This window comes from Tiliqua scincoides, chromosome 2, assembly GCF_035046505.1.
Source record: "Tiliqua scincoides isolate rTilSci1 chromosome 2, rTilSci1.hap2, whole genome shotgun sequence".
Lineage (NCBI taxonomy): Eukaryota > Metazoa > Chordata > Lepidosauria > Squamata > Scincidae > Tiliqua > Tiliqua scincoides.
The window spans coordinates 228,632,199-228,650,635 of NC_089822.1; the positions used below are offsets into that span (position 1 = coordinate 228,632,199).

General features: G+C 42.9%; 1 protein-coding gene across 1 annotated transcript in view; it reads right to left on the reverse strand.

Moving 5' to 3' along the window:
- Positions 1–7,669: 7,669 nt before the first annotated feature.
- Positions 7,670–18,437, reverse strand: part of LMCD1 (LIM and cysteine rich domains 1) — a 72,243-nt gene continuing 61,475 nt past the window's right edge. Inside the window, exons 4-6 of the mRNA XM_066615960.1 lie at positions 17,768–18,103; positions 9,347–9,562; positions 7,670–8,652 (exon numbers count right to left, since the gene is read on the reverse strand). Of these exons, the coding sequence (XP_066472057.1) occupies positions 8,494–8,652; positions 9,347–9,562; positions 17,768–18,103 (711 nt within the window). The 3' untranslated portion in view covers positions 7,670–8,493. The remainder of the gene's footprint in view (positions 8,653–9,346; positions 9,563–17,767; positions 18,104–18,437) is intronic.

Below are 18,437 nucleotides of genomic sequence, written 5' to 3' on the forward strand. Positions count from 1 at the left end.
AAGGAGTACTCATTTCCATTGTTGAGGAGCCACTTTGCTATGTCAGCTAAGTTAAGCACTCACTCCCTTTTCCTTTTTATACAAGTAATTTTGTGTGGGTTTATGAAGAGGTACAGCTATTTTCACTGTGCAACGTATAGTAGCACTACTATGGTAGCAGCAGGGCCCGCCAATACATGAGGCTAATTGAAGCATTCACCTGAGGCAGAAGGTTGCTGGGGGCACTTATTGTAGTCTACTTATTCATCTCCATTGTGACTCCTTTGCCTGCTGCTCCCTGGACGTGGAAGGGAGGGGACTACTGAGTTACAATATATGACTGGGAGGGGGAACAGTGGCTGACACATCATCGGGTAAGATGGGCAGTATTTGGCATTCCACTTCATTGGGGTATTGGGAAAGCCCTGGGTAGTGGGCTATGGAAACATAGCAACTTTCTTCTTCTCTCTTTTTATGTCACCCTGGCTGCCACCCTTGGGGACTTCAAGATGGCCTTGTTAAGGGTCACCACTATATAGCTGACTTTTACTTTGGACAGCTGATTTTTCCTTGGCTGTTCTTAGATTGGTACAACAGCAATTACCCCTATATTTTATAATATTTGCTGTCTTAAATCCTGTTGTCTTAACCTCCAGGCACAACATTTGAATAATCCTTAAGGGGGGTGGCAACTCAGCAGAGACTCATATTCTTTTCTGCATTCACTTTTCTAGCAAGCTTCTATTTTCTGTTTAAAACCATTTGGTTGCAACGTTAAGCTCATAGTGCAGATAGTTCAACTCCATGTTCTAAAGGATTAGCTCAGACAGAGAATCTAAGGAGGCGCCTTTTTGTATCAGGACTCCAAGATAATTGCTTAATAAAATATTTTAAAAATTTGAGTCTTTTTTTTCCTGATAAGACTGTTTTGTTTCCCTTGATTTTAATTACCTGTGGTGAGACTTCAACCAGCTTTTTCTAAATCAGTCAGTTCTTCTTACATACATTGAGTCCCACACAACACCAGAAAGAAAAAGTCTGGTTGTAATTTGGCTGCAGTGCCCAATCTGAAACAGATGAACATGTTACATTTCTTGCCTTTGATTAATTTAGCTGTGCCAGTTTAATTTTTTTTTTCCAAAGCATAATTTTTCCTGAAGGCAAATACTGAACAAATTTTGTTGTTTGGGTCACAGTGTTTATGTAGTGCTTTCCTTGAGGAAGTATATAGAACTGATGCATACATACACCCGAACTTCACAGGCTAATAAGACAATTAAGATGTCTTACCACTACCCACGTGTGCAAGAGTAGGCTACTTTGACCTTGTGTGCACTGAAATGCCAAACCAGGCCAGTGGTGTTCGGGTGGGGGGGAGCAGTAAGTTGTGCATGTGCCTCAACACACTGTGTAAGCAGTCCCTCTCCTTCATGTTCAGAGCTATTCCTGGCAGTGACAGCAACATGAAGAAATGTCTTAACACTGCTCTCACTGCTTGGAATGGCTCTGGACCACTTACCCAGTGCTCTGAGGGTAAGCAAAACTTACCATTCCCCCCCCCCCCAAGAGAACACCAGTGAGCTATGCTATAGTCCAGATTTTAAGTTTCAACAATCTAAATATTGTACACTGACATGTTGAAGGTATCTGGAGAGCCCTAGATGGAGAAATTGCTACTGGGACAGATCAGGTGGAAGGAAAATGCCAAACTGGCTGGCTTCAGCTTGGCTAGCATACTAGCTATCAGCAATGTTGCCAGTACATCTGAGTGGACCCTCTGCATTTTCAGCTATATGGTGTGGAGGGCTGTGCGGCATGACTGGATCCCTAGGTTATGCCTAGATGCCACATTGGTGCTTTCTTTTGGTTGTTTTCCCAGATTTTGCAGAAAGGAGAGATTTTAGGGAGACGTTGCGAAGACGCACATTCAGTAACCTTGATGAGGCGTTCTAAGCTAGGCCAGTATTGTTTTCCTCATATAGCAAATAATGGCAGTGGAGTGCCAACAATGTGTGAGAGATTTCTTTAGATTCACTTTCTGAGTTCATGAGGAAAGCAAGATTTCCCTCATGAACTTCTAATTCTTTTAAAAGAGCTTCCTGCATACTTTCATGTACTAAAAAGGACCATTTTCTAAAAACTCTTTAAAAGGGAACTGTGCCTGTAAAAAGCTTCCACCCCCAGTGCTAGAAAAGGATGGAGGACAGAAGCATCCTAGCTGTTACCTAGATATGCAGCATCCTTTGAGATGAGAGTTTGGGCAGTTTCATTCCGGTGGAACTGAAATGGCAGGGTATCAATGGACCCCATAGTCTTCCCAAATGAAATCTAAAGTGAGTTTACCTGGGTCAAGTGGGCTACCATGAAAAGCCAGCCTTGGGTGGTCATGACCCACAGTACAGAGGTACTCTATGCAATATATATACACTCCATTGGCAATTGTCATTGGTCTTCAACTTCTCTTAATTATAGACAGACTTGTTTTCTGAGGGGAAAACACATTTAGCAGATCCTACTTCAATAGCAGCCTTTGAATCTTATTTTATTATCCCATATTGCCTTTTCCTACCTTGTTCTTCTAAAGGAATGTGTTCAGGCTGACTCTTGGGACACTGTTGGCAACCTATCAATGTCTACTTCATAAGGGGAGCTTTATTCAATGTGCTGAAGCTTTCTAGTCCCTCCTTTACATAGAGAGCCTATTGCGCGAATGGAGTTGTGGTAACAACTCCAATAGTAACTCAAAACGGGAGTCACCAAGAAATAAAAATTACCAGTTCAGAAATCAAAGTAATTTAACATAGGTGCAAGCACCATTAATTAACATGAGGCATAACTTGTTGATTTGCATATTTCATCCACAGGCAGAAGTTGTTTCATGAGGTAGCAAAAAATATTCTTAGATCTAAGCAGAGTCTGGACTCTCAACCACTGTTTTGTTCTGTCTTTATGAACTATATACAGCAAGATCATCATGTTACTATAACAGAGATAGTGAATTTAGAGATTTTCCAGAGATAGATAAGAGATATGCCAGAGATAGATAAGGTAGATCTCTGCATGATCTGCAGTAGTTTGGCAAGGGTTTCAGACTGTCAGAGGTTTTTTTTTTCCTCCTAGATTAGGCTGCTTACCCAAGACAGATTCAGGTGAAGCAGGAATAAGAACATAAGAACAGCCCCACTGGATCAGGCCATAGGCCCATCTAGTCCAGCTTCCTGTATCTCACAGCGGCCCACCAAATGCCCCAGGGAGCACACCAGATAACAAGAGACCTCATCCTAGTGCCCTCCCTTGCATCTGGCATTCTGACATAACCCATTTCTAAAATCAGGAGGTTGCGCATACACATCATGGCCTGTACCCCGTAATGGATTTTTCTTCCAGAAACTTGTCCAATCCCCTTTTAAAGGTGTCTAGGCTAGACGCCAGCACCACATCCTGTGGCAAGGAGTTCCACAGACCGACCACGCGCTGAGTAAAGAAATATTTTCTTTTGTCTGTCCTAATCCGCCCAACACTCAATTTTAGTGGATGTCCCCAGGTTCTGGTGTTATGTGAGAGTGTAAAGAGCATCTCCCTATCCACTCTGTCCATCCCCTGCATAATTTTGTATGTCTCAATCATGTCCCCCCTCAGGCGTCTCTTTTCTAGGCTGATCCTTTCTCCAAGAAGCACAGGGCGGTATACATGGTTCCTTCCTGTCGGTTGTCCTCACAACTCTGTGAGGTTGATGAGTCTGAGAGATAGTGGCTCTCCATGGTCACCAAGGGTGGCCAATGGTAACCCAGCAAGCTCCATGGCTGAGCACACCACTTTAATGAAACTCAGCTTCCCAGCAGCCCTTATAAATAAGGCTGTTTGAAGACTGGTATACAAACATTGTATAATGTCTGACATGATGCTTCATAAAGCATCTGATTTTGCCTCATTTGGTAATCGGGTAGTAATGGTATAAATATTCATCCTTAGCTGGTGGAGGAACCTGACCCTTTCTACCACTGTTCATAGGCTGCAACTCTACGCAGAGTCACATATAGGAAAATTTTAACGAAGTCTACGAGTATGTCAGCATACAATGGTGGTGAATACCAAAGGAACTATCCTTCACATTCAGGCGTTTCCAGAAGTAAATCAATCAACATAGCTCACTCATTTCAACCCAACTCATAAAAAGGATGAAAATAAGTCTCCAAAGTTTTCATTTTGATTAGTTTATTTAAGCATTTAGAAACAATTTTCATGTCTTGTCAGTTAACTTTAGAAAAAAGTGTTAGGTATTTTGAGCATTACAACTTAAACACAACTGTTATTCACACTCTACATACAGTATATAATACATGTCAAACCAATGGACATAATTCTTCAGGTGCTGTTTCACCTGCAATCCTCACTAAAAGTAAGAGGAAGGAAACCAAGCACTGCCAAGGATGATAGTTTGAATGAAGCCAGGGCTTGGTGAATTGTTCCTTAATAGACTGGCAAGTAAGATTCTATTGGTAAGATTGTCCAAAGCACCAAAATGTCCAGTGAGCTTATCTTTTATCATAAGACTCCAGCACCACTGTTAGGTATTTGCAATGGAATACCTTCTTTCAACATGATGCAACATCTCTGTGATGCTGGCATAATGTCAAAGGCTACAATTCTGCTCATCATTAAGCATGTTGAGGGGATCAAAGCAGCCTGCATACAGGACTGACAGCACAATCCTCTGCATGTTCACTCAGATGTAAATCCCACTGTAGTCAATATGAGTTACTCTCAGGCAAGTGTATGTAGGATTGCAGCCTGCACCTGTGTTTTGTACCATTAAGTTGCAACAACCCAAGATTCATTTTAAGCCACTTTGGGAGCAATCCTGAAATGTTGGGCTGGTGCAAGTCACCAACATCGCAAGAGTGCCATAAAGCACTTTTATGCCACTGGACGAACAAGGAGTACAATGCAAGCCCTGCTCAGCTGGCACAAAAGGTAAGCCTGTGTCGGCCAAGTCAGGCTGGTGGGCAGAGGACAGGGAGGAGGTGTTTTGGGGAAGGAGGGTGGGCCAGTGGATGGTGGGGGGTGCAGCCAGCACTTATGCCAGATCCTATTCCTGGTCCCAAGCAGCCCAGAGCACCTTCAGGCTGCTTGGAACTGCGCCACTTCTTGAGGTGGCGCAGATTCAAATAGCCCCCTTGGGGCTGCTGCAGCTTTACCCAGGGTAAGGGTAAGCAATTCCCCTGGCTGAGCCGTAACTGGCCCCAACCCTGCCCTGGATGCAGGGCAGGCCTGCATCCTCCAGGGTAGGTTAGGATTGGTCTGTATGTGTGGTACGTCTTAAGATGATGCAATTAATTCTGAAACCCGAAAAGTGAAAGTATATGATCCATCCTCATGAGCCGCATGGAGATCAGTGTAGTCCCTTCTTGTATGCTGGCACATGTGCCTAGATGCATTGCATTTCACATGTACTTGATGTAGTCCTTACAACAATATTATAAAGGTAAGTACTAACCCCCTATTGCAGATGGAGAGCTGAGACTTAGGGAGTGGCTTGCCTAAGGCAACCCTCATGAATTGATGGCAGAGGGGAGATTTGAACCAGGGAAGTGCTGATTCACAGCTCAATCTCCAAGCATGTTGGCCAATTCACACATCAGGAAGACCATGCTTGCCTCCATAGCCTCAGCTAGCTGTTGCTGTTCTTCCAGGTGCCATGGTTTGCAAGTTAGTGGCACTCAGAGCACGAGTAACTTATGAACTGGGACACAGGGGAGGAGATCAAATTGCTAGATGAATCTAAAAGCAAAACCTGCCTAAACAATGGCAAAGGCTGGCTATGAAGAAAAGATGGCTTCATTATTAAGCTCTGTTGATTCCTGTCTTACAGGGATGACTCATGACCACAAATTTCCAATCTTTGCAAGAATACAGAAAGCTGTCCCAAACAGTAAAGTTTACCTGCAAAGTTTCATCAAAATTTACTACCAAGAATTTATATAAATGCATTAAACCTATTAGGCACAAGCTGTTTAGACACAAAGCCTGCAATCCTAACCACACTTTCCTGTGAGTAAGCCCCACTCAATAAAACAGGACTTACTCCTGAGTAGACCCGGTTAGGATTGTGCCCAAAATCAGTTCTGAACACTTAAGTGTGTCGTTCCAAGTGCCCCTGTCAACTTACCAGTTATTAGTTTCACACCATGATGTAGCCACAAGTGATAGCCAAGGACAGCAGGTATGAAATCTTGCTCTGATGCAATACCAGAACATTACCTGACATACATAACTGCAGCGTGAGATCTACAAATCATTTAAATTCACAGTATCACCTTCAGTCTGAACCCTGCTTTTGACCACTATTGCATTCTGTATAATGCATATCCCAATTTAATGTAGACCAGTGGTCTCCAAACTGCAGACAGTGTTGCGCCGCAAACAGCCTCCTAGTGTGACCAGAGCTTGCTGTTCCATTGGGGAAGCTTCCATTGTTACTATCGATTTCACCCTCATGTTTGCTCTGACCTGCCACGTCTGCCAGGAAATCATGAGAGCACCTGCTGGGGCAGCAGGACATGAAAGAGGCAGGGCAGAACAAACATGGGGTGCAATCAGCAGTGACAGTGGAAGCCTCCCCCACAGAACAATAAGTTCCATTCATGCAAGGCAGGGATTAGCAAAGGCGCTGGATCTGGCCTGCAGGCTAGAGTCTGGAAAGCCCTGCTGTTGGGGGAGGGGAGAGAAACCAAACCAAGTACAGGGACCTCTCATTTTACACATGCTTGATTTAAAAGTTTCTGGAAAAGTGTGCTTGTTTTAGTAACAAAACCTTATTTACTCTAGCAAATTTTTGAAACGACATGGCCAACTCAACACAGAGGCTGGGGTGGTTTGTCTGACTGATGCTAAAAGCAGTAGTCCTATTGATTATTGCTGCAAGTTGACCGAACCAAATATGCTTTATGCAGATTCTCTTGGTTTCATTTTTGTTAATTAAAAAAAAATCACTAACTTTTAATGCAGGCAACTAATGCAAGCTTTGCTCATAATCCTAGAAGAACAGGAACTGCATGAACTTTCAAACTTTTAATCTATCCCAGTAGCGTAGGTTACACACCCTGGAGCCCGGGGCAAAGTTAAAAATGATGCCCCCGTATCACACCAAGAAGTAACACTGCTTCTGGGTGTGACTTCACACCCAGTTTTTTTTTTTTAATTTTAAAAAAATCTACTGCCTCCCACCACCCCAGCCCCCTCCTGCTAGCCCCCCCAGCCCTCGGTGGAAGGGGAGCAAGTGGCCAGAGACCGCTATTCCTGATGCCCCTTTTTGCAGAATGTCATTTTTTGCAAGTAAGCGGCAATCATGGGGGGAAATGTAATTGTGTGAGTGGGCGGCCAGACTGTAGCTCCCAGGCAGCCTGCAGCCTGGTGCAATTGCCACCCCTGCAATGCCAGTGATCAGCTACGCCACTGAACTATTCTTATAACAAATATTAACACTTCCTTCGTGGGATGTAAAATGGATACAATTATTTTGAAGTTAGGATACTTCTTAGGATGCACTTTTTGTTTTTAAAACACTTCTGCAATTTTGGTCAAGACTCCCACCACAAACATTTGGCAAAAAGTGATAGAGAGGAACCTACAAACCACTGTAATTCTCTTTATCTAGTAAATTAGTAAAGAGCAAAATCGTAATGAGCACTTTGTTCATGTGGTTTTTTAAAGTATAACGTAATGTGCGCCAACTCCTAATGTCTGAAAGGCTCCCCTCCTTTCATGCTTTTAAGAGACACAATTTCTAGAAGAACAGGCTCTATTGTGCATGTCTCCGCTCATACATGACTCCCTCAATATGGTTGAGCTGACAAAGCTGCTCCATGTAGGGATTTTTAAAATAGGCATTGAGTGGGATACTATAATCTATTTGGAGCCAGGAACAAGAGCACTGCTATAGGTCAATAGCAAAGTGTTACTAAGTTAACACTGTTAATTTGCAAACCTTTATTAATTTTTTTTTAAGATACTTTACTGCTCAGAACTCATTACAAACAAGGAAAACGACTTATGAACTCCAGGACTGTGTTTTTTTTTTCCACCTATGTATTCCAAAACACAGTACTCTAATGCTACTCATTTGGCTAGTTGAGTACGTGATAGTTTAATCACACTAATTTACAGCAAGACCTGATACAAGTATTAAGCATCCTGCATATTTCTAGACCGCCTAGATGAGGTCTCGTTTTTAAATATGCCACCACTGCATAACTGATCATAGCAGGTCTTGGTTTCCAGTATGTTTGATTATATCTAGAACTTTCCATTCTCTAGACTTTACCAATGCGCTTCCTACCATCTGAAGATTTCTCTTCTGCTGTCCTATAATTACTTGCTTGAAAACATCCATAGCAGCCTGAATAAAATATGTAGTGACCTTCTTCCCCTAAAACCCCCTCCCTGACATTTTTGTCCAATTAAATCAAATCTGGTTTGAGGCAGAAAACAGACTTTGGGATTCAAGCCAGCCATTTAGGAAGTCTTGTTTTTGCTACAGGTCGTACAGAGCAGGTTGGCTGCCTCCAGGAAAAAGGGTTTGCCCGTCAGCAACGCCTCGCACTCCAGGCAGGTGAAGTGTGGTCTGTGCCAGGCAAGGCCCTCCACTTGCTGGTAGTCTTCAGAAAATATCATCTGGGGAAGTAAACAGCTCTGTTTAGCAAGTTTGCCTTTTAACTCCTTCATTACGCATGCAAAAAACACCACCACACAGAAAAACAAGAGTAATGAACACATCGTTCCTATTAAGCATTACACAGAATGGTTATTCTTCCGGGAATATGTAAACATGCTAGGGGAGCACTTGGGCCTGACTAATCCAAAACCACAGAACAAGTTTACATTTAGATTCAGATTTTATAGAACATCGCACACAGAGATTAAGGCAAATGGAAACTCAAAACACATTATTAAGAGAGGCTTTTGCTTACAACCATTTCAATCTGTTTCACATTCATTGTATAGAGTGCTCAAATGTCACATTTATGGAGCTGAACTAAGCAGGGATCTCCTTGAATGGTTCAGTGCCTCAGGCCAACTGCTCTCTTATTAACCTGTGTCAAGTTCTATCTCTCGGCTTCAATCCCTCCCCGTCTCCTCCACCCACCCCCCACATCCCAGTTGTGCAGTATAGGCCATTCATCCATTCACAGATGAATTTGGCCAAATGACACTCCTCCGGTTCAGCAGTTTCTTGTCAATGCAGACTGGATCAGAAAGATTTTCTTTGCTTCTAGTCATGCAAGCACAGAAGTATTTACTACTGTCTTTCCTTCTTTAAGCATCAAGGCTATGCAAAGGAGCTATTCCATGTCTTCAGCTACCATACCTCATCACAGGCTGCACAGCGGGGCCTTGCGCTCTCGCAGTAATGACGTCCACACCATATGGCCCCATTGTTCCAGAAGTAGATCAAGTCAACGAGCGGTTCAGAGCACTTGGAGCACACAAAACACGAAGGATGCCACTGGCGATCATATCCTGCTCTATCTGCATACACCACAGGACACTCCATGGGCAGCATCTGCTTGCAATGATCACAGATCTAGGAAAGAGATTAAACCCACAAGGAATTTACAGCCACACCTTTCCAATAAATGAAGCAATACTCTTCTAGCTCATAGCCAGACACACAATGATTTCCTCCACTTTTGGCTGCTTTGATTCATAATAAAGCCAAACTTGATTTGAAGTTAGGGTAGATATAGAGGTGTTTGTTGCCAGCAAGTAAGATGGGATTACAGCCTAAGTTACGGAACAAAAAATGCTTACTTCTGAGTAAGACACACACCATTTTCAAACATCTCTCGATAAAGGGTTGGCACTAAGCTTTAAACAAACAAAAATACCAAAAAAAGAAATTTGAAACCAACTTCTGGGTTAATCAAAAGCATCCACAGTATATTTATAAGGGGAGCTTTGCAAGTCAACATGAACTAGACACGGAGGGGGCTTACACAATCCCAAATTTAAGCACTTGTATCACTGTGACAGGAGACCTGTGTATGATCACTTAATATGCAAGTCAGCAACTTAGCATGGAGAGTCTCCTTTCCCAAACAGCAGCAGCAAGAAGTACTCAGCACTGGCATGGGAATGAGATCTTGCCAAGTTATGCTATTAGATGTTTTATATGTTAAAAAACCTGCTGTATGGAGCAGTCACCATGTAAAGGCTGTCTCAAGAACCGTCTGAAGGGGGGGGGGCAAGTATAGGCCTGCCCCAAAACTACATCAAACAGATACCAGCTAAAGGAACACATTTTCTTGAGACTGTGAACCAAGAAAGGAGAGCCACACCAAGTTTATTCTCTAAAAATTATCTCCAAATCTTAACACAACATCAAAATCATTAACAGTGTTCACAGAGGAGGCATTCTAGGTAAAAAGGCTTCTTAGCCTCACACTTGTCAAATCACAGGTTTATTTTGGTTTTAGCCATAAGGGACTGGCTGCTTTCCACTACCAACTTTTTCAGATTTTGGTGCTGAACACATCTTAAAACTAGCACTGACCACTCGAAGTATTGAATGAAAAAGAAGCTTTTGTCAGTCAATTTGCTTGCACAGGCGCAAACTCTTGTGGACATATTCATGACTGTTGAACTTCCCTGACATGTCTTAGTCCTACTGTTGCCTACAACCCTATACTGGAAAGCTGGGGGCATAGAATGGAGAGTAGCAGCAAGACTCAGTATTGCTGGTGTGACTCATTAAGCAGAAGGCCACCAGAGGAAGCCCATATGGACAGACGCAAGGAAAAATGATGCATTCCCTCAAATCAGTCTCAGAGCTTCCCAATACAGCAGCAGGAGTGACTCAATTGAACAGCTGGTGCCCTCCCACCATCTCTTTTCACAACTAGGAGGACAGGAGAGGAGGCTGCTTTATATTCTTCCCTCAGTGCAATTGTTTCCTTTTCCTTTCCTGGTCACCTGGGCTAAGGTGGGAGAAGAGAGCAACACCATAAGAAAGATTAACATTAGCACTCAAGTTTAGATTAAAAACATCCAGAAGTGCTCCAAAAAACAAATAGTTTAAGTCCCGGATCCCAGTTCACTTTCCCAAGATTAGAATGATTTAAGAAAGACAGAAGAGATGGACATCTTGGAAAGCTTTCAAGTAATGACACACTTTACTTATGGAGCAGCTACTAATCAACATTTTAAACAACAATTAGAGATATTTATGCTGCTGTTCAAAATACAAGAATATTCCAGTGCCTAAACATTTAAAATTGAAAAGTATAAATTCATAAGAATGACATAATCCAGGGGTTCCCAAAGTTTCCTTAGAGCAGTGGTATTCAAGCTGGGACATCGCGACACCCCAGCCTGAAGGCCCTGGCCTCTGCCCCCTTAAGGGGCAGGGGGAAGGCAGCAACGTGATCACCAGAATCGTATTGCTCAGGGGGCTGCAGGGACTGGGATGCACTCACCAGTCCCTGCAGCAGCCTTCCTGGGGTGTGGGGAGCCCTGCACAAGTGTCTGCAGGGCTCCCCAGCCTTCCAAAAGTGAAAGTGGAACGATCGTGCTCCACTTCTGATTTTGTAGAGGTGGAGTGCGGTCACTCCATTTTCACTTTTGGAAGGCTGTTGAGCTCTGCAGATGCTCACGAAGGGTTCCCCCAAGGAGGCTGCTGCAGGGACTAGTGAGTGCATCTCAGTCCCTGCAGCCCCCTGAGTGATGCGATCCTGGGGATCATGTTACTGCCTTCCCCCACTGCAAGGACTTACTGTGGTTTCCAAACTCCCAGAGAGTTTGAAAACCACAGCCTTAGGGCATCGTGGCACATTCACGAGGGTGCTGCAGGATGTCCCTGGTGATCCCTCCTAATTGTTCCCCCAGGAGCTGCCATTTTGATCTTGCAAGATTTCACAGTATTCAAGATAGTGGTGCCTGGCTTAGGTGGGAAGAAGAGGATGTGGGAGCATTGTGACCCAGATACCTTTAGGAACCACTGACAAAACACATCACTAAACACTAAACAGTGGAGAAATTATAAAAAGCCAAACAAGTACTTGTATCAAACTTGGCAACTAGAAACCAAGGTCTAATAGCTAGCACAAACTTGCCTGGGGAGATTCCTTGGGAAGAGGGTTTCAATGTCTGGGAGCTACAACTGAGAAGGCCCTGCCATGCGCACTGCCTGCCTTGCTTCTGAAGGTGAGGAGGGTGACCCAAAGAAAGTCCTTAGAGGAGCATTTTAGCAACCAGGCAGTTTCATGTGGGAGGAGATTGTCTAAAAAGTATGATCCCAAATCATTTAGAAAAGACAAGGCAAACACAGTACATAAATAATATTAAGAGGGGCTTCAGTTTAATCATGAAAATGGAAAGGGGCATAAAAATGGTGAGTTTAAAATATTTCTTTTGAAACTGTCTCAAACTACATGGAAAGACTGTATTTGGACTCTCAGCATCCACACTGGAAACATATTCAGCATGTAACTTATCTCATGCCAAATAATACTTCCTTAGTTAAATATTTACAATTTTTTTTTTAAAAAAAAGATTCAGTGGAAATGAAAATAGATTCCCCTCAGACATTCCTCCTTTCTGCCATAGCATGCACGTACACACCTGTGAAATTAAACTTGGGGAACAGTAAAGTGTTTCTGTGGAACATATGTATTTTTAAAAAGTATTGACTGAATGTCACAGAAAAATCAAGAGGTCTCCAAAAGACAAAATTGGTTCCCCGATTTCCTAGTTTTCAAAGATTGTAAGAATTTTTGGTCAAGCTTCTTGAGCTAGTCTTTTCTTTTATATAGTAAATTGGTGGAGATGTACATATTTTGTCTGCATCACTGTAGTCTTTAAAAATAAGTAATTTTTCTTAAAAATGACAAATAACTATGTTTGGAATGTTGTCAAGAGAATTGCCCATTCTACGAGTTTGCTAATACACCTGAATGGATTGCCATGCGGAGCAATGTAAAGTGGGGTCCATTTTCTAGAGGTTTTACCTCAGGTTTTGCCACAGCACTAGAACAGTGTCCCCGAATAGCAACACATGAACTTATTCACAGCTCTTCTGGATGATGGATACACCAATAAACATAAAAGAACCCTGCTGGTTCAGACCAGTACATGCAGTCAAGCATTCTCCTTACAGTGGCCAACTGAATACCTCTTGGAAGACCATGAGCAAGATTTGAATGCATTCACCGTCCCTCAAATCTTGCTGCGGGAAACACCAGAATTTGGAATGGCTAAGCAACCATGCTTCCCATATTGCCTCACCCTATCCTTGCCATTCCAATATTGTGCCAATTTGAGCAATACACTGAATTAAATGTCAAGGGAATGCGTGTGTGTGTGTGTGTGTGTGTGTGTGTGTGTGTGTGTGTGTGTGTGTGTAGATGACTATTGCCTAATCTCATGCCTGTACATATATCTGATCAGCACACGAGGTAACAATGACATTCCTCTATGTTCCTGATAATTTCCAGACAAAAGGTTTAGTTGATTCAAGCCTCAGTGGTGAACTGCTCCATAAGAGATTATTCTTTTGAGTAAGAGTCATTTGAAGTGTTTTGTAAACATTCTAAAAGTAATACATCATTTTGGGAAGCTTTTTTTTTGTTAATTACAGCAGTGCTTTTTCGTGCTTTCTAATCTGAACCATGCATCAATGCTCAGTTTTAAAGTCCTATTTAAACTGAAAGCTGATGGGTGGTCCATAGGTACTACCCTGTCTCCCCCCTTCCCAGGGCAATTGGGTGGAAGTGAAACAGTGCAGGGCAAGGGGAGTATCATCTGAATTGGCCTGACAAGACTTTTCAAGAAACCGATCAGCAGGCATAATGATTTGAAATTCCACCTTCTGTTGATAGCTAATTAAAGCCATTTCTCTTGGTACTTCATGTGTTTTACTATTCATAGATACGTTGGGTGGGTAGTAAAAGCACTGCCTGCCTGTAGATAATACTCAGCTAGACAGACATGGTCCAATGTTGTGCAAGGCAATTTTATGTGCTCATAAACTGAATTTCTACTTGCAGTGAATAGAAGAGCTCCAATGTTTTTATCTTAAGGCTGCAATATTTTTTGTTCTAACTGAAACAGTTTCAAGATTTAGCTACTACACAGCATCAGTGTTCAAGTTGAATGCCAGAGTCCTTAATGGTGAACGATACTTTTCGGTAGGTATTTATTGGATTGTTGCTGGCTTCAGGAAATGTACTGGAACACAGGCTAATTCCGATCAGCTACTTAGGGCGGGATGGAAAACTAGTAGGTTTTTTAATGACCCTGCCTATTTTATTTTGGCTATATTTAAAAGAAAATTTGTTCTACTTTGCCTCCTGTTTGCGTAATGGAGTTCTCATCCAGTGCATGAAGAGTTGTACCTGAATGGTTCCTTAACACAATAATTTACTAACAGCCCAATACTGAGCTGCCTGTTGCAGCCAAAACAGCTGCCATGGCATCCTCTGCACAATAGGGCAGCTGCTGCCAGCTCCTTGGGGGAAGGGAAGTAGCCCTGCAATGGGGCTAATAGATTCTGTGGCAACGAGCCTCCGTGTTGGGTCCACAGCCTGACAAGGAGGCTCTGGATGTGAAGGCTGTAATCCTATGCACACTTACCTGGGTGTAAGCCCCATTGACTACAATATACATAGGTCTGGGCTGAATGCAACACATATCCTTGGAGCAAACACCACTGTACACAATGGGAGTTCTTTCTAAGTGAACATGAAGAAAGAAGTGCTGCAGAATAGCAATAGTTGGCCGCCCAATCCTATGGGGGCTGGCAGCCGCCAGAGTGCACACTGCACCAGTGGCAACTGCTTTACAGCTGTTGTAAAGCAGCCGTTGATGGCAAGTGCTGCTTGGCTGCCAGCAGGTAGGCTGGAGTGTCCTCTTATGCACGAGTGGATGGCTCAAGATCCACCAACCAAGGTAGGCAGGTGGGAGAGGCAGGGCAAAGCAGGTAGGTGGTGTAGGGCAGATCAGGGTGGTGATGAGAATAGACTGGGTCTGGGAAGTGTGCAGATTTGGTGGCCCCCACCGAATCATAACCCCCTTCCTGGGCCTGATCTGTCTTCCCGGGTCAGTATGGACTTGTGCCAGCTACAGAGCTGGCGCAGGTCCAAGTTGACCCATGGTGGCTACTGGGGGTTATCCCAGGACATGGGAGCAAATGTTCCCTTACTCCAAGTAGGCCTCAAATGCCAAAACTCCCCCATGGGATACAGTGGAGCCCACTTTGTTTATGCTGCAGGGGGAGTTAGTTGGGATGGGACTGTTAGTGTTTTTAACTGGGCACATTTTCTTTACTAGTGAACTTGGATACCTCAGTTTTAAAAAGTTTGAGTGTAGTATGAATACTTTACTAACAGTAGGCTTAGCATCCTATGTATACACAAAGCCACGTTGTCCATTTAAAAGAGTGCATAAAGTGAATATGTGGGGTGGTATTATAATAGTGGTAGGTCTTGCCCCACATATATTCCTGCGATTGCATATACAGACTGAACATTCAGTCTTTCCTAGAGAGCACGGACCTTGATTTTGCAGGATTCCAAAAGTATGCAAAATTTGTCTACAATGTGTGCCGTTCTAGGGGCTAAACTTGCTGCTGAATTTTACCTGCACCCCACAAACATTTGACTCTCTGAAAAAGATCTACTTTCCATGAACAAAATCCAAAAGAGTTAGCATGTTGGTCTATTGTACTAAACACCACCAAGAGCCCCTTGTCATCTTTTGGGGGGTGGAAGTATAGGCAGACTCAATAAGTTGCCCTCCCCTTTCCCTTGAAAAAATCAGTACTAGGCAGCTGCAATGCATTACTAATCTATGCACTATCCTACATTTATTTAGTTTGTGGCTTTAGTGGCAATAGTGGATGCACTTTTCTAAAATACACTTCATAAAGTTATTATTATTATTAACAGTATTTATATACCGCTTTTCAACCAAAAGTTCACAAAGCGGTTTACAGAGAAAAATCAAATAACTAAATGGTTCCAACATCTTATTGCAAGATATACAGTAACTGTAAATTTAAGATCTCAAGATGCTCAAATTCTGAGAAAGAAAGAAAAAAAGGGGGGGGGGCAGAAAGAATTCCAGCACTACTGGCAAGCCTCAAACTCTGTTCTAAACAAGAATGCTGATAAAATTAGATATTTTTTTTTTAAGAATCGCACAACACTTTGTTGATAAACACATAAATCACACATTATCTAATGTTATTTTACAAAGGTGTAATATGCACATACACCCCTCCCCCCTGACATGTACTATTTGAAGTCATTACAGCGGCTCTGCTATAAAAACAAACTATTACCATAGGTGCCTTTTCACCAGTCTACAAAAACAATGTTATTTTGGTGGAATGTCAAAACCTTCTGTGGAATTTTGCAGAGCTGTCTCAGAGTTTCTGTCTGCCACATTTGCACAAATGGAGCAGTTAGAGTTTCCCCTTTCCATTGGTCCCCAAAGGAAAAAAAAAAATTCTTCTGGAGAACAAACACCACAGATATGTATTTACTTGGAAGGAGAAACTCGCAGTCAAAATAGCCCCCCCTTGGCAAAATGGTTTTCATAAATGTGTTTAGTGGAAGCTTCTTTTCTTTCAGCTGGTAAGTTGCTTTTTGCCAGAAAGGAAACCTTTGTCCAGACTGAACGATTGCTACCTTCAACATGTGCTTGCAAATGTAGACCTGCAAAATATTTTTATTGTCTGCACTTTGCAGGGCAAAGATAAGGATTCCCCCTCCTTTATTTTCCCTTCTACACTGCACCAGCTCTGTGCATATTCGTTGCCCGTCAGTTGGGTTCCTGGAAAACCCAGCAGATAACAAATTAGTGGATAATGAACCATTGATCCTATGGGATCACTGGGGTTAGGAGGAAGGGTAGCTAATTTGATCAGGTGTGCCAGCAGTGGGTAGCTGCAGTATGGCCACTATGGACAGCTGAGAAGAGGCTGTGGATGGCATGAAGTGACATTCTTTTTCCCTGTGGATAAGTGAATCCAAAGGAACTGATCCAAACAGGTAGTGGGATAAAAGAAAGGAGGCCTCTATGACCAATTCCCCACCCCATGGAGATCCTTCAAACTCCCCTTGAAATTGAAAGGATACTGAATAGCAGATAAATCTGATTTGAAGCTCACACCTTCTCTTACCCAACTCTTCCCAGTTCACAATTTTTCCAGCATCCCATTTTCCTTCCTTCACACAATTCACATAGTCATATTTAATACAGCAACAGTGTAGCCAAGTAGTTCCCAGTGGTTCGACTGGCAACTCCCTTGACCTACTGGGTCATTAGTTGGCTGCAGCTCCCCATTAGGGTTACAGTTCTATACATTGTATAGGGTGGTATGTTTTACACGAGGATTCCACAGCTCCCTTGGCTGGTTTCCATGGCTCACAGTTTGGGAACCACTGATGCAGCCCTTGTATACTGCTGTAGCCATTGTACACCAGTATCAATCATAGCTTTTCACCAGAGGGCTCAGAGGACTGAAAGTTTGCAAGTATCCTGCCAGGTGGGAGCTTGAAAACTCAAGCACTATAACAAAAGGACTAAAATTCCTGGATTGGTAAATACAGATCACTGTCTTAAGTTTCATTCTGAAGACGTGCTTAAAAATTTCTTAAGCATATCTGGCCAAGAACATCCATTGGGCAGCTGAATAAACAGATTTAGAAGAGAGTTGCCCTTCTTTCCTGTGCAGGTCCCCATTAGTATGGGCAGTAACCCTAAGCATGCACAATTGTTGTGTACTTACAAATTCTTGCCCTTGTGGCACACCACCCAGAGTTCCATTGGTTGACACCACTCCCTTACTGATGGAAACATTTTTCACTGGTTGCTTCCCTTCATCTTTGGTAGTTCCTCCTTGACCTGGCAGGGCAACCTCTCCAACTCCAAGAGCTTCACTTTTATATTTCTTTATGAAGTCTTCCATCAGCTTCACTTCATTCTCTGTAAGGCCCCGGCAGTGGGAAGGGTCCTGGTCATAAATTGGTAGTTGTCGCATCAGCCTCCTGCGACGATAATAAGCGCCTTCAGTACCAGCCACTGGCTGCATTTCTTTTGAAATCAGTTCCATATACTGGGTGGCCTGGTTTGCAGAAAAGAAACAAGAGTATTAATTTGTGAGGTAATAAGTATAAGGTAATAAGAATTTATTTGTGAGGTATAGAGGTCTGGACGCAAGAAGCCTTTTGAAAAAGGCTATGGATCTTGAGGGCTCAGTCTATCGCCTTGCTTGAAAAATTACACTCAGGCAAAAAAAGACCAGATAGCCTTAGATCTGTGGGCTTATTCTCTGCCCAAATATTTAGTGTTAAATTTTGCAGGAGCTTAATGGAATCTGTAAGATGCTGCTGGCTTGAATGAATCAAAATGATGCTTTCATTGCTGATGACCCTTCTGGTTCTCCCTGGAGGAGAAAG